The 15,952-nt window shown below is 37.2% G+C and overlaps 1 protein-coding gene across 4 annotated transcripts in view; it reads left to right on the top strand.

The window, feature by feature from the left end:
* The window catches only part of CEP350 (centrosomal protein 350), a 261,140-nt gene that overhangs the window by 16,459 nt on the left and 228,729 nt on the right, over window positions 1-15,952 (top strand). For all 4 annotated transcript variants that reach the window (XM_037825243.1, XM_037825242.1, XM_037825245.1 and 1 more), the window contains exon 2: window positions 15,232-15,317. In XM_037825243.1, the coding sequence (XP_037681171.1) occupies window positions 15,245-15,317 (73 nt within the window). In that variant the 5' untranslated portion in view covers window positions 15,232-15,244. The remainder of the gene's footprint in view (window positions 1-15,231; window positions 15,318-15,952) is intronic.

Raw genomic sequence — 15,952 nt, 5'->3', positions numbered from 1 at the left:
ATTGTCTCCTTCAGCATTTGAAAGTCTGTGTCTCTTGAAGTGGGTCTATTCAGATTCATGCTGTTTGGTGTATGTTGGGCTTCTTGGATTTGCATATTTATGTCTTTCGTAAGGGTTGGGAATTTTTTAGTCATTATTTCTTTGAATATTCTTCCTGGCGCTTTTCCCTTCTCTTCTCCTTCTAGGTCTCCCATGATGCGTATATTTTTGTGCTTTGTGTTTTCAGTCATTTCCCTGAGATCCTGCTTAAACTTTTCCATTTTTTTCCTCCATTTGTTCTTTTGTCTGTTCAAATTAGGTTGCTCTGTCCTACTAGCTCTCTGATTTCTTTCTTCTGCCTCTTGAAATCTGCATGTCTCCAGTATATATTTTTTAATTTTTATTTTGAAATAATTTCACATATAGGACAGTTGCAAATACAATACAAACCCCATACAGAGAACTCCAACACCCCCCACCCCTAGATACCCATATCTACCAATTTTACATTTTGCTACCTTTTCAGTTGCTTCCTCCTTCCTTCCTTCCTTCTTCCTTCCTTTCTTTCAACTATATCTATTATCTTTCTATCAATTATCTATCTACTCATTTATCATCTTCTGAACATTTGAAAGCAGGTTGCATATATCATACTCCTTGAACTCATAACACTTCCATGTACATTATCTGTGAACAAGGATATTCACTTATGTCATTAACTCAACTGTAGTTAATTCAAGAAAATTAATATGGATATAAAGCTTAAATTCTATATTCCAGTTTTTCCTTTTGCCCCCTTTGAGCTTTTCTCCTCCATTCTTAGATCCACTCCAGTATCATATATTGCATTGATCGTCATTGACTCTTAATTAACTATTTTCTTTAAATTAACTATATCAAGAAAAAAGTTTTTTAAAGAAAGATACACACACACACACAAAATTTTCAAACAGACGATAACAAGGGAGTAAGAAAAAGACAGCTAACCTAAAATAACCACTTTACTTCCAGCATGTTCCTACTCTACCGCAAGAAAATAACCTAATATAGGAACATTTCTGTGAACTTGTTCCTACCATAGCCATCAGAAATTAACAAACCATAGTCATTCCTGGGTATTCCCAGAACCTTAAATTTGCCCACGATAGCTTATCTGTTCTTATTGGGTTATTGTCCCCCCTTCATTAATTGCTCTCTATTGCTAGTTCTCCTACATTCTCTATTATAAACCATTTATTTTAGTAGTGTGTTGTTTAACCTCCAGGTATTTGTGAATTTTCTAGGTCTCTGATGGTTATTAACTTCTAATTGTATTCCATTGTGGTCAGAGAATGTGCTTTGAATAATTTCAGTTTTTTTTTTTTAATTTATTGAGGCTTGTTTTATGTCCCAGCATATGGTCTATTTTGGAGAAAGTTCCGTGATCACTAGAGAAGAATGTGTATCCTGGTAATTTGGGATGTGATGTTCTATATATGTCTGTTAAATCAAATTCATTTATCCAATTGATTAGGTTTTCAGTTTCCTTATTGGTCTTCTGTCTGGTTGATCTATCTATAGGAGAGAGTGATGTGTTGAAGTCTCCCACAATTATTGTGGAAACATCCATTGCATCCTTTAGTTTTGCCAGTGTTTCTCTCATGTATTTTGTGGCACCATGATTGGGTGCATAAACATTTATGATTGTTATTCCTTCTTGTTGAATTGCCCCTTTTATTAGTATGTAGTGGTCTTCTTTGTCTCTCATAACATCCTTGCATTTAAAGTCTATTTTATCTGAGATTAATATTGCTATTCCTGTAGCTGTAGCTTTTGGCTGTAGCTTGCATGAAATATTTTTTTCCATCCTTTCACTTTCAATTTCTTTGTGTCCCTGTGTCTAAAATGAATCTCTTGTATGCAACATATTGATGGTTCATATTTTTTTATCCATTCTGCCAATCTATATGTTTTAATTGGGGAGTTTAATGCATTTACATTCAATGTTATTACTGTGAAGGCATTTCTTGAATCAGCTATCCTATCCTTTGGTTTATGTTTGTCAGATATATTTTTTCCCTCTCTCTCTTATTGTCCTTTAATGAACCAATATTGAATCTCTTTAGTACTGAACCTTTCTCCATATCTCTCTCTCCTTTCTTTGTTTCTCTGTCAGTAGGGCTCCCTTTAGTGTGTGAATTAGGGCAGGGACTTTTATTAGCAAATCTCTCAGCATTTGTTTGTGAAAATTTTAAGCTCTCCCTCATATTTGAAGGAGAGCTTTGCTGGATCAAGTATTCTTGGTTGGAAATTTTTCTCTCTCAGAATTTTCAATATGTTCATGCCACTTGCCTTCTCGCCTCCATGATGGCTGCTGAGTAGTCATACTTAGTCTTATGTTGTTTCCTCCTTGTATGTGGTGAATTGCTTTTCTCTTGCTGCTTTCAGAACTTGCTCCTTCTCTTCAGTATTTGAGAGTCTGATCAGAATATGTCTCGGGGTGGGTTTATTTGGATTTATTCTATTTGGAGTTTGCTGGGCATTTATGCTTTGTGTATTTATATTGTGTAGAAGATTTGGGAAGTTTCTCCCCAACAATTTCTTTGAATACACTTTCTAGACCTTTACCTTCTCTTCTCCCTTCTGGGACACCAATGAGTCTTATAAACTTTGGACGTTTTATTTTATCTATCAATATCCCTGAGGTCCATTTCGATTTTTTCAATTTTTTTCTCCATTCTTTCTTTTGTTCTTTCATTTTCCATTCGGTGGTCCTCGAGGTCGCTGATTTGTTGTTCAGCTTCCACTAGTCTTGTACTGTGAGTATCCAGAAGAACTCTTTTAATATTTGGTCACCAGTTTTTTTTATTTCCAATAAGATCATCTATTTTTTTTATTTACTCTTGCACTTTCTTCTTTATGCTCTTCTAGGGTCTTCTTCATGTCCTTTATATCAATGTGCCATGCTCTTTTTCATGTCCTTTATGTCCCTGTGCCATGCTCTCATTGTTTGTCTTTAGTTCTTTGATTAATTGTTCCAAGTACTGTGTGTCTTCTCATCTTTGATTTGGGTGTTTGGGTTTGGGGTTATCCATTTTGTTTGGTTTTATCATATGCTTTAAAATTTTCTGTTGTTTTTGGCCTCTTGGCATTTGCTTTACTTGATAGGTTCTTTTCGGTTTATGTAGGATTATTCAAAGATAAATCTCTAATTTGTCAGATCTACAGCTTGGTGGCTTATACTTTCTCTAACTATCCTGTAGATGGTGTCTGTGAGTCACCTATTCCCCTCAATAGTCAGTTCTCTCCAACTTTGGTCTTTGTGGTGTGTGGGGGTCTGATTCTTGTGGGGGTCCAATTGGTGCACTAAGTTTGGGTGCAGTGTTGATGCTGTCCACCCTGATTGTGGGGTATGTGTCTGAGCGCTAGGGAGGGAGGGCAGCTTTAACAATCAAACTTCCCACATGTTCCGGAAGATTTAAGGGCTGTTGTAAGAATCTAAACCTTCATTTCAGTCTCGCCACAGATTGTGTCTGCTGCTGACCCCACAAGTCTTTGGTATTGGCATATGGTCCCTGGACCTCTGAGTGGGTCCCCTCCTCCAAGCCTTGCCCTTCTAGGGCCATCTGCCGAGGGAAAGCTGTGCTACCTCACAAGTGCAACGTTGTCCCTCAAGGGAAGTGCTGAGCCAGCCAGGCCGTGTAGGTGTGCTCCCAGACTACTGAAAGGATGGCTGATTGGGGGTGTGGTTAATTTCCCCCATTTTAGACCCGGCTCTGTTTCCCAGCTCTGGGACAATTAGCTGCGGGGTGCACGAAAGTCTGTGTCCACTCCCGATACTGGCATGTAGGTGTTTTGCTGGAAACATTTCCGATCACACTGGGTTTTTTGGCACGGCTCTGGGCTGTGGCTCTGGTGCCAGGCAGGAGCATTCCCAGCCTGCTGGGAAGATGGCTGCAAGGGGCGTAGGTTTTTTCCCCTTTGGCACAACTCTGCCTTCCCTGCTCTGAGACAATTAGGAGCAGGTGCGTCAAAGGCTATCTTCCACGCCATATACCGAGGCGTCTGCACGACCCGTTCCTGCTGCGCCTCACTGCGCGGCTCTTGCTACTGTATCTGCAGCCACTTTTGGGTTTTTTTTTGTAAAAGAACTAGTCTGCCTCCAAATGCCAACCCTTGGTTTCCCCACTCCACAGCGTGGCTGCCGGAAATTCAGCAACTTACTCACTCGTTTCAGAACACAGACTCCCGGTTTCACCAAGTGCACGGTCCCTATGGATTTAGCAGACCTAGTCCGTCTGGTGCATCACTGGAATTGGTGTTCTGGTTCACTTTCTGGCTTTTATCTAGTATTTTTCATGGAGGTGTTTTTTTGCCCTGTCTCTCCTAGCCACCATCTTAGGTTCTCTCCAGTATATTTTTAATTTCATCCACAGAGTCTTTTATTTCCATAGTATCTGTTAATTTTCTATGTATTCTTTCAAATTCTTTATGCTTTTTGTGTCTTCTTAATATGCTCTATCTCTTTATACACATTTCCTTAATTTCTTTGAATTGATTCAGGAGATTTGTTTGCACATCTCTGATTAGTTGTTCCAGATTCTGTATCTCTTCCGACTTTTTGATCTGTTCTTTGACTAGGCCATTTTTTCTTGAGTTTTAGTACGCCTTGTGATTTTTTGGCTGGTATCTGTTCATCTGATTATCTTGATGGGTCTATTCTGAAGGTCAGTTTCTCTCTCGTGTAGGGTTTAGTTGTTTGCCTGAGTTTGTATTAGGGCCCTACTTTGACAGTTGTTTCATCTGTATTTCTCAGCCCAAACAGGGTTGGGTACGTGTGCAGGGGATGTAGACCAACTCCAGTGGTCCTGGGATAGGGTCTGGTGAGGCTCTGAAAAGCCCTGCATGTCCCCTGCACTTTGTGGCCTGCCTTGCAGATGGCACTATTAGGTGACTTAATTGTCCTCTGAAGCTGTTTACATTCTGGAGCCCTGGCAGCATCTGACTGGGAGGGGCTGAAACTGTGGGGTTCCTTGCCCTCACTTTGATGACCAAAGTCTGGCTCAATGTGGGGCTGTGTCCCCCACTTTACTTGTGGCGGCAGATTCTCCCAGCTGCCCCAGTCTGCAGCTATCCTGTGGGCAAGGGTCGGGCCTCCAGCTCCTGTTTTCCATATGGGTGGAGGATGGGCACCAGGACCCAGGGTTGGAAACAGTCTCTGTCCATGTTTCCTCAGACTCTTAGTCCCTTGCTGACCTGGGCCTTGAGATGTCCTCCCTTTCCCCTGGATCCCCAAACAGTTGATTTAGGTAGTTTCTGCCTGGATACTTGCTGCTTTTAGGGAAGATTTTGTGATTTCCTCCATGATCCTCATTTTAGAAGCTCTTCCTTGCTGTCCTTTTGTATTCTGCCCTCCTCCGTGGCTTATTTCCTGCCATGGGTCCCTATGGGCTTGGGTCTCTGTGTCTGGATATAGGCGAGGATCTGTCTCACTGATGAGAGAGATTTTATAATCTGTGTCTGTAGTGGGAGATGGGAGGGATCCTGGCTGCTGCCTCTGGGATCAAGCTGCATGGGACTGAGTGAGGGGGAGGCGAGAGGACCAGCCAGTCTGGGATGGAGGTTTCCTACCTGATATTTTTCTTTCTTCTGTTCAGCATTTGTGGAATCCTTCTACAGTCTATATCTTCCTCCAGAGTTCTGAACAAGTGAGGCTTGTCCTTTTTTTGCTTAATCTCTGGGAAGAAATTTTCAGTAGCTGTTTATGTTGCTATATTGATGTGTTGGAAGGTTTTTGATGATTGGTTCAATCTCTTTACTTGTTATTGGTCTGTTGAGATCCTCTGTGTTTTGTAGAGTCAGTGTAGGTTGTTCATGCATTTGTAGAAACTTGTCCATTTCATCTAAGTTGTCTAGCTTGTTGGTGTACAGTTCTTCGTAATATCCTCTTATGATTTTTTTTTAAATTTCTTTGGGGTCTGTGGTAATGACCCCCCTGTCATTTCTCATTTTATTTGCAACTTCTCTTTTTTTGTCTTTGTCAGTTTAGTTAAGGGTTTGTTGATTTTATTGATCTCAAAGAACCAACTTTTGGTTTTATTGATTCTGTAGTTCTTTTGTTCTCAGTTGCATTTATTTCTGCTCTAATCTTCATTATTTCTTTCCTTCTGCTTGTTTTGGGGTTAGTTTGCTGTTCTTTTTCTAGTTTCTCCAGTTTTTCAGTTAGGTTTTGGGTTTTAGCTCTTTCTTCCTTTTCAATGTAGGTGTTCAGGGCTATAAATTACCCTTTCATCACCGCCTTTGCTGCATCCCATAAGTTTTGATAAGTTGTGTTCTCATTTTCATTTGCCTTGAGATATTTACTGATTTCTCTTGCAGTTTCTTATTTGAACCACAGATTGAGTGTGTTGTTTAACCTCCATATATTTGTGAATTTTCCAGTTCACCACCTGTTACTGATTTCCAGCTTCATTCCATTATGATTAGAGAAAGTGCTTTGTATAATTTCAGTCTTTTAAAATTTATGAAGACCTGTTTTGTGCCCCAGGTCTGTCCTGAAGAATGTTCCATGAGCACTGGAAGAATGTATATATTGCTGTTGGTGGGGTGCAATGTTCTATATATGTCTGTTAGGTCTAATTCATTATCATATTATTTAGGTTCTGTTTCCTTATTGATCCTCTGTTTAGATGTTTTATCTGTTGAAGAGAATGGTGTGTTGAAGTCTCCCACTATTATTGTACAGATAGCTATTACTCCCTTCAGTTTTGCTAGTGTTTCCCTCATGTACTTTGGGGCACCTTGATTAGGTGCATAAATATTTATGATTGTTATTTCTTCTTAGTGAATTGCCCCTTTTATTAATCTATAGTGTTCTTCTTTATTTCTTATTACATTTTTTGCATTTAAAGTCTAGTTCATCTGATATTAGCATAGCTACCTCAGGTTTTTTTTTTTTTTTTTTTTTTTTTTTTTTTTTTTTGTTTTTTTTTTTTTTTTTTTGGTTACTGCTGCTGTGGAATATCTTTTTTCATCCTTTCAATTTCATCCTACATGTATCTTTTGGTCTAAAATAAATCTCTTGTGAACAGCATATAGATGGGTCTTACTTTTTTATTGATTCTGCCACCTCTGTCTTTTGATTGGTGAGTTTAATCCATTAACATGCAATTTTTGTTACTGTAAAGGGAGTTCCTGGTCAACCATTTTATCCTTTGGCTTTTATTCATCAGCTCTATGTTTGTTTGTTTTTTAAAGTAAGAAGACTTGTTTATGTATAAATGATGATGGAAAGAATTCTGGAGGGGGGAAAGCTTGGAGATACAAGTGAGGGGAAATATAATTTTGGTTAGAAGTTTTCTGAGAGAACTTGGAGGTGGGGAGATCCAGAAACAGGTGAATATTCTCCTGGCTCCTTTTCTCTGAAGTTAGTTGTTTCATTCTTCCCAATTCTATTTCTGAACTGTAAACATGCATGATAAGAGAGAAAGTTAAATGGTAAATGTGATTCTTTTGAATTTCTTGACTATTGACTGTTAGTTTTGTGTGAGACTTTGTATTCTCTTATGAGGTGAATATTTGGCAATGCTTGAGGTGTGGATTCCTTGTTGGCTTTATATCAGTTTGCAATCAAGTAGGCAAATAGATTTATAAAGTTTCATTCTTATTTGATTTATAGGTGCCTCCACTTTTTATTTATATCATTTTTAAACAGATAGTTTTTGTATTTTTGGTAGCTTTAGTGAAATTGTGTTTCAATTTTCTCTTGGCCTAGTAGATTCATTCTTAGCTAACTTTTGGAAGTTGATTGTGATTTGAGCTTCCATTGATATTCTGGATAATGCAAATAGAAGCATGCTACATATAGTATCTTTATAATTCTTCATGATTTTTTTCACCTTAGTCCTGAACAAAGCAATATTTTTCAAGTGTGCTTAGACTTTTGCATGAAGTAACTTCCTTTATAAGATACAAGTAATTTCAGTGTAAAATGGGGACTGGAATAAGTTTTGGTCACTTATATGAATAGTAAAAGTGCTCTTAAGTTTTATAAAATTTCAGAAGCTTACATTGCAGTAAAGAGAAATCCAATAAAGTGATATAGATGCTACGTGATTGGTATGTGAAAACCATGCTGAAGGCAAAAGAAAGGAGTGAACCAACACTTGATCCTTTAAAACACAAATGTGATCATTGCTGAGGAACCCTCTATGATCTTGTCCTTTTCTTTCTTCAGCTTCATCTGGCCATTTTTTCCTCTCTAGCACCATGCCCTCGTTTTTCATTCCCACCCCCACCCCCCCCACCCCAGCTACTGGCCTAGTGGTGTATATAAATTGTGTTTCCTGTTCCCGTTCCTTTCTTTGATTACTTTTCCCAGTCTGGCTTTTAACCACCTCTACTGGATCTGTGATCATGTTCTTTATTACCTTCTGTTGACCCACCCTACCCCTTTTCCCCATTTGTCCTTCCACTGTCAGCTCTGCCTTTGGTTCCCCTTTATTTCCTTCTGTTTAAACTGAGCTCATAATAGCTTCCAGTGCTGCCATTTGTTTATTTATTTATTGAGGGGCCCTGTGGATATGAGAACGAATAAGAAGATACAGTCCTCTTTATGGACCGTGATACATATATGCTATTTTTGTTATAGCACTTTTCACATTGTATTATAACTATTTGTTCATGTGTGTTTCCTCCACTAGATTGTATTTACATGCTCAATGAATGTTCCCTGAATGAATGAACAAATTTATATGTGTGTATGTGTATATGTGTATATACACACATATAGCATACAATATTATATGATTACTCTGTGTATCATACAAAATAGAATTCAATACTAAAATCCATTTTCTGGGGATAAAGATGGTCATTTTTTGACAGCATGACAGCCATGAACCTTTATGTATCAAATATAGCATTAAGATATATAATCTTAAACTTTAAGAAATATGAAGAGATATGGACAAAAAGGCCAGTAAATTGTAATAGATTTTTGTCCACCTCTCTTAATTCTTGACATATTAAATAGGCAAAAGAGAATACACAAATGCCTACTAAATAAGTAATTCCAAAGTTCCAGCATTGTGTAGAATACAGTTTTTGTCATGATGTCTTTGATTCATTGTGCTGGGAAGTAGTTTTATTTTTGCCCTAGAAGTGATCTTAAATAATTTTAATGTATTTGACCTGGTAAACATTTTAAAGTGATCGGAAAAGAGGCATTTTGCGAATTGAGATTTATGCTTTAAAGATAGGTAAGAGTTTTTGACAGATTAGTTTCTCTTCTTTCTATGAATCAAATTTTTCCACTTAATTCTTTTTTCTATTTTTAAAGAAAATGGCAATATTACATATATACACACACACACATATATACACACACACACATACATATATACAAATGTTTTTTTACCCAAAGAACAGATTTACTTAATTATATTCTGTTAGAAATACTCACTTATGGGGCCATGGAGTAACAGGGATTTTAGAAGATGGGGTGTTGAAAAATTGAGATGCTTCATGCGAATAGAGGCATTATAGAGCTGAGTTAAAAATGGTAATTAAAACCTAAACCAGGATATAATTTTCATGTTATTGGAAAATACTTTTTATTGAAGAATAATACATATTGACAAAGCACGTAAGTGTATACAGCTTGATGAACTCCCCAAATTGCAACATACCCATGAATCCAGCACCCAAATCAAGAAAACAATATTAGCAGTACCTCAAAGCCCTCCCTTTGCTCCAATTCATCACCTACCACCAAGCCAAGGATAATGGCTATCCTGACTCCTAACACCATAGATTAATTTTGCCTGTTTTATACTTTACAGGATAGAATCATATAGCATGAAATCTTCTTTCTGTCATTCTTCTTTCAAAATGTTCACGAGATTCAGCTGTATTGTTGCTTGTAGTTGTAATTAGTTCATTCTCATTGCTTTATGGTGAATATACTACAATTTATTCACAGGATGAAATTGTATATAAATGTCGTATTCCTAATATTAAGTCCTTTATATTTGAAGATGATTGACCATTAATAGGGTATTCATTTTGAAGTAGAAGAGATAGATGTTCTTTTTTGTTTACTCATTTACACTCAGCGTTTTTAGCATTATCCCCTAAACATAGAGAATACAGATATATACAGTTTTACATTATTTACTCTATTTCTCCTTCCCATTAGAAAATTGATAATTACCGTATATTTTAGCATTTATTTTAGTTTTAAAGCAAAGATTTGTTTTGAGAAAATTTTTGAATTTTTTTGCATAGAAAATTTATAAATTAGGATTATTTATAAATACTAAGTAAAATTAATTCTCTTAAAAATATAATTATGCCTTTTATTTGATTTTTTTTAAATTTTTTTTTATTGAGATTGTTCATATCATGCAACTCTCCAGAGATCCAAAGTGTACAATCAGTTGCCCATGGTACCATCATACAGCTGTGCATCCATAACCACAATTAATTTTTTTCAATTTTTAGAACATTTTCTTTACTCCAGAAAAGAGATAAAGACACACAAGAAAAGGAATCTCAAATCCTCCCATACCCCTAAACTTCCCCTCTCCATTATTGAGTCATAGTTTTGGCATAGTACATTTGTTACTGTTGATGAAAGAATGTTAAAATACTACTAACTGTAGTATATAGTTTGCAATAGGTGTACATTCTTTCCCTATGCCTCTCTATTATTAATTTCTAGTTATAGTATCATATATTTGTTCTAGTTCGTGAGAGAGATTTCTAATATTTGTATAGTTAATCACGGACATTGTCCACCACAAGATTCACTGTGCTATACATTCCCATCTTTTAACCTCCAGCTTTCCTTCTGGTGACATACGTGACTCTGAGCTTACCCTTTCCACCACCTTCACACACCTTCAGCACTGTTAGTTATTCTCAAAACATGTGACCATCACCTCTGTCCATTTCTAAACATTTGCGTTCAGCCTAGTTGAATATTCTGCTCATAGTAAGCAACCACTCCCCATTCTTTAGCCTCATTCTATATCCTGGTAACATATTTCATGTCTGTGAGTTTACATATTAGTTCATATCAGTGAGACCCTGCAATATTTGTCTTTATGTGTCTGTCTTATTTCACTCAATATAGTCCCCTCAAGTTTTCTTCATCAACCCATTTTTTTAAAGACGATTTTGTTCACACACCATACATTCCATCCTAAGTAAACAATCATTGGTTCCTTGTATAGTCACGTATTTATGTATTCAGCACCATCACCACTGTCTGTATAAGTACCTCTCCATTTCTTCCACAAAGAAGGAAGAGTCGAAGAAGGCAGAGCAGAGAGACAAAGAAAAAAGAAAAGAAAGAGAGAGAGAAAACAAAATGGAACAAAACATGGCAGCTAGGAAGCAACAAAAGGAAAGACAGCATTAACTTAAAGTAGAATAGAGAGTCAGACAACATCACCAATAACAGGAGTCCCATTCCCTTCCCCTATTCCCCCACCCCCATATGCATTTAGCTTTGGTATATTGTCTTTGTTATATTAAAGGAAGCATAATACAATGTTTCTCTTAATTATAGTCTCTAGTTTGCATTGATTGTATTTTCCCTGCAATCCCACCCTATTTTTAACACCTTGCAATGTTGACATTCATTTGTTCTACCTCATGTAAGAACATATTTGTACCTTTTATTATAATCGTTGAGCACTCTAGGTTTCCCTGAGTTAAACAGCCCCAGTCTTTATCTTTTGTCTTTTGTTCTGGTGTCCCACATGGTTGTAACCTTCCTCATTCAACCATACTCACAGTCATCTTTGTTCAGTGTACTTACATTGCTGTGCTACTGTCTCCGAAAATTGTGTTCCAAACCTCTCACTCCTGTCTTTTCCTTTCTGTCTTCAGTGCTCCCTGTAGTGTTTCCTGTAGAGCAGGTATCTTGTTCACAAACTCTGCCATTGTCTGTCAGAATATTTTGAGCTTTCCCTCTATTGGAAGGACAGCTTTGCCGGATATAGGATTCTTAGTTGCTGATTTTCTCTTTCAGTATAAATATATCACACCACTTCCTTCTTGCCTCTAAGGTTTCTGCTGAGAAATCTGCATAGTCTTATCAAGTTTCCTTTGTGTGTGATAGATTGCTTTTCTCTTGCTGCTTTCAGGATTCTCTCTTTATCTTTGACATTTGATAATCTGATTATTAAGTGTCTTGGCATAGGCCTATTTAGATCTATTCTGTTTGGGGTACGCTGTGCTTCTTGGCTCTGTGATTTTATGTCTTTCATATGAGCTGGGAAATTTTCATTGATTATTTCCTCTATTATTGCTTCTGCCCCTTTTCCCTTCTCTTCTCTTTCTGGGACATCAATGGTACTCACATTCCTGCTTTTTGTTTTGTCCTTAAGTTCCCAGAGACGTTGCTCATATTTTTCCATTCTTTTCTCTATCTGTTCTTTTATGCATAGGCTTTCAGGTGCAGAGATCTCCAGTTCCTGAATGTTTTCTTCTGCCTTCTGAGATCTGCTGTTGTATGTTTCTGTTGTGTCTTTTATCTCTTGCGTTGTGCCTTTCATTTCCATAGATTCTGCCAGTTGGTTTTTCGAACTTTCAATTTCTACCTTATGTACGCCCAGTGTTTTCGTTATACAGTTCATTTCTTTTGCCATATCTTCCCTAAACTTTTTGAATTGATTTAGTATTGGTTGTTTAAATTTCTGTATCTCAGTTGATGTGTAAGTTTGTTCCTTTGACTGGTCCATAACTTCATTTTTCTTAGTGTAGGTTGTAGTTTTCTGTTGTCTAGGCATGGTTTCCTTGGTTACTCCAATCAGATTTTCACAGAGCAAAATGAGCTCAGGTCCCAGAAGGAAGAAATAGACAGTATCCAGTTTCCCTGAGGGTGTGTCTTAGAAAATTGGTACACCCTGTGAGGCCTAAGGTCACTGTGCTTTTCTGCCCAGCAGGTGGCACCTGTCAGCCTGTTACTTTAGACTGGTGTAAGGAGGTGTGGCCCGTAGCTGTTTTCCCCCAGGCTCTGGGGTCTGGTTCTGAATGGAAGGCAGGTAGTAGAGCTGGGCCCCACTCCTTTCCTCTTAGGGAAGATAGATCCCCTAGGGAGAGGTCATTAGCATTTGAATGGTCTCTCTCTGCCTGTGCTATCTCCACCCTTGTCTGGGTCAGAGTGCTGGGAACTGAAAATGGCTGAGGCTTTCTCCACTGAGCTGAAACAGGGATAGAAAGCCCCCTTCAGGGCCAGTCCGTGGCCACCCTCTTGCTCTCCAAGGTCAGTTGTCACCCAAAGCCTCTGTCTGCTTGTTGGGGATTCGTAGCTTGTATCGAGCAGTCCACGTTTGTTAATTAAAGCCCCAGTTGGAGTTCAGCTGAGCTGTATTCACTTGTTCGGAGAGAGTTGCTCTCTAGCAGCACAAGGCTTTGCAGCTTGGGCTGTGGGGTGGGGAGGGGATCCCAGCTTGGATCTGCAGTTTTTACTTACAGATTTTATGCTGTGATCTTGGGCATTCCTCCCAATTCAGATTGGTGTATGATGAGTGGATGGTCACATTTGTCCCCCCGCTGTTATTCCAGGTTATTTACTAGTTGTTCCTGGTTGTTTATTAGTTGTTCCAGAGGGACTAACTAGCTTCCACTCCTCTCTATGCTGCCATCTTAAGGCCAAGCACCTTTTAGTTTTATGTATTTGGACTTAATAGCTTTTCTTTTTCTTAAATTTAAATTGTGGTCTTTAATATTTAAGATTATTTACTGCCTTTGCAAACAACCAATCAGAAAATTATTTGTATCAAGTATGACAAAGGGTTAATATATTTGTAATGTAAAGAGCTAATCATATTGAGAAGTAAATGTTTTAAGATCTTGGTAGGTAAGTGGGCAAAGTATTATAAAAGATAATTCACAAAAATAGGTAAAAGAGAATTCACAAATGAACTAAGGTTAAATTAGATCGTAGAATGTTTAATCTTGCTAGTAATCCACTAAATTCAAATTAAAGCTATTAAATCAGCAAAAGGAATAGATAATGCATAATATTAATAAAGGTATAAACTTCTTTGTTCTTATATTATTGTAAATTTAAAAAAACGGTTTGACTTTCGGCCTCAAGAGGAGCATATTCTTCACATTCTTTAGTCCAATTTTGTACTCTTGAAACCCTTTTCTAAATAAATAGTCCAAATGAGCAAAAACTTGTATACAAATATGTTCATTTCAGTGTTATTTGTAATAAAGAAAAATGGGCATAATATTATATTGGCTATATATTGTTGTATAACATTAACCCCCCACCCCCACCCCCCAATTCAGGCAGCTTAACATGAAAACGTATATTATGTCATACTTTTTGTGGATCAGGAATTTGGGAGCAGCTAAGCTAGAGGTTTCTGTCTCAGAGCCTCATTAAATTGTAGTCAACATGTTAGCTATGGGTGTAGTCATCTGAAGGCTTGACTTGGGCAGGAGGATCTGCTTCCAATATAGCTTACTCACATGGCTGTAGGCAGGAGATCTGAGTTCCTTGACACATGAATCTTTCCATAGAGTTGTTTGACTATCATACAGCAGCTGGCTTCAGCCAAAACAAGTGATCCTTAGGAGAGAGAGACAGTAATACCTTTTATGCCTTTTATGACCTGTCTTGGAAGTCATATACTGTCAGTTCTGCCACATTCAATTAGGTAAAACAAGTCAGTCAGGCCCGCCTACATTCAAGGAAGGAATAGTTGAGCTCTACATCAGAAAGGAATATCAAAGAATTTGTGGATTTATTTTAGATCCTCCACAGATGTCCAGCAGTTAAGTAAAGTAGGACATAAAATTGAAGTTACAGTGATTACAGAAAAAAAGAAAAGAAAAGAAGAATAGGGAACATGTAAAATATCTTAATGATTATGTTAGGATTTTGGGGGGAGGGATTTTCCCCCTGTGTTTTCCAAACTTTCTATATTGCTGTTTTGTGACTTTAACAATGGAATAATTCATCTATATTGTAGGTAAATATAATATGATTTGTTACCAAGTTGTTTAATTAGTATAAGCAGATCCTGATCTTTTTCTTTGAGTCATGATGTAATGTTTAATGGTTTAACGATCTAAGGAAAAATAAAGTTACTGTATTATCAGTAACTCTTAAGAGAATAGAGACTGTGCCTTTTATGGATGACAAAATTCTTTTCTGATTTTCATGAAGGGCAATGTAGTCAGGGCATTTTCTTTACTAAATTTATAATATAGATGTTCAAATGACTGCTGCTGATGTGATTGTAGGTAAATTGGCAGGATGTGGAGCAACAAATCAAAAGAGGTGCCTTTATCAAATCCAAGGAACTCTCAAAGCAAGGATACTGTTCAAGGTATGATCTTTTAAAAAACTGAACTTAATCCCTTTTTTAGGTTGTGTATATTAAATTTTGTGCTAATCAATTAATGAAAATTATACATATACTGTGATTTATAGAAAGTGGATAAATAATTTTAAGAATTCAATTTTGTTTTAAAGCATACAAGGACCGCACCTTTAAAACCATTCTATGGTAAACATTTTTAGGGAAGAATCCTTTTCTAAAGTGAATCAATGTATGTAAAATTCATTTTGTACAGTTTCTTAGAAATTCTCACTTAATGTCAGAGAATGGTATAGCTCCTATTATGGTTACTATAATGCACAGAAAGCAAAAGTAGTAGTTTCATTTAACTCTTTGTTTTGTGAGCATGCATGGGGGGTAATTTAGGGCAAGACATTTTTTGAGGGATAGTGACAAACTAGAGTACATATGGAGTAGGACTATTGGGTTTGTAAGGGATCTGGAAACCAAGTCATGTAAGGAGTGTTTGGAAGAGATGAAAATATTTTTTCCTAGAGAAAGGATGACTCGTAGGAAATAAGTGGTTTTATACTATTTGAAGGGCTGTTATCTGAAAGACTAAATAGCTGTTATCTTTGTTTCTACTGGTAATTCGATGTCTGGAGTAGTTTTCTAATCTTTTT

Source organism: Choloepus didactylus, chromosome 2 (assembly GCF_015220235.1).
Source record: "Choloepus didactylus isolate mChoDid1 chromosome 2, mChoDid1.pri, whole genome shotgun sequence".
NCBI classification, from domain to species: domain Eukaryota; kingdom Metazoa; phylum Chordata; class Mammalia; order Pilosa; family Megalonychidae; genus Choloepus; species Choloepus didactylus.
This window is presented reverse-complemented; position numbering and strand designations above follow the sequence as displayed.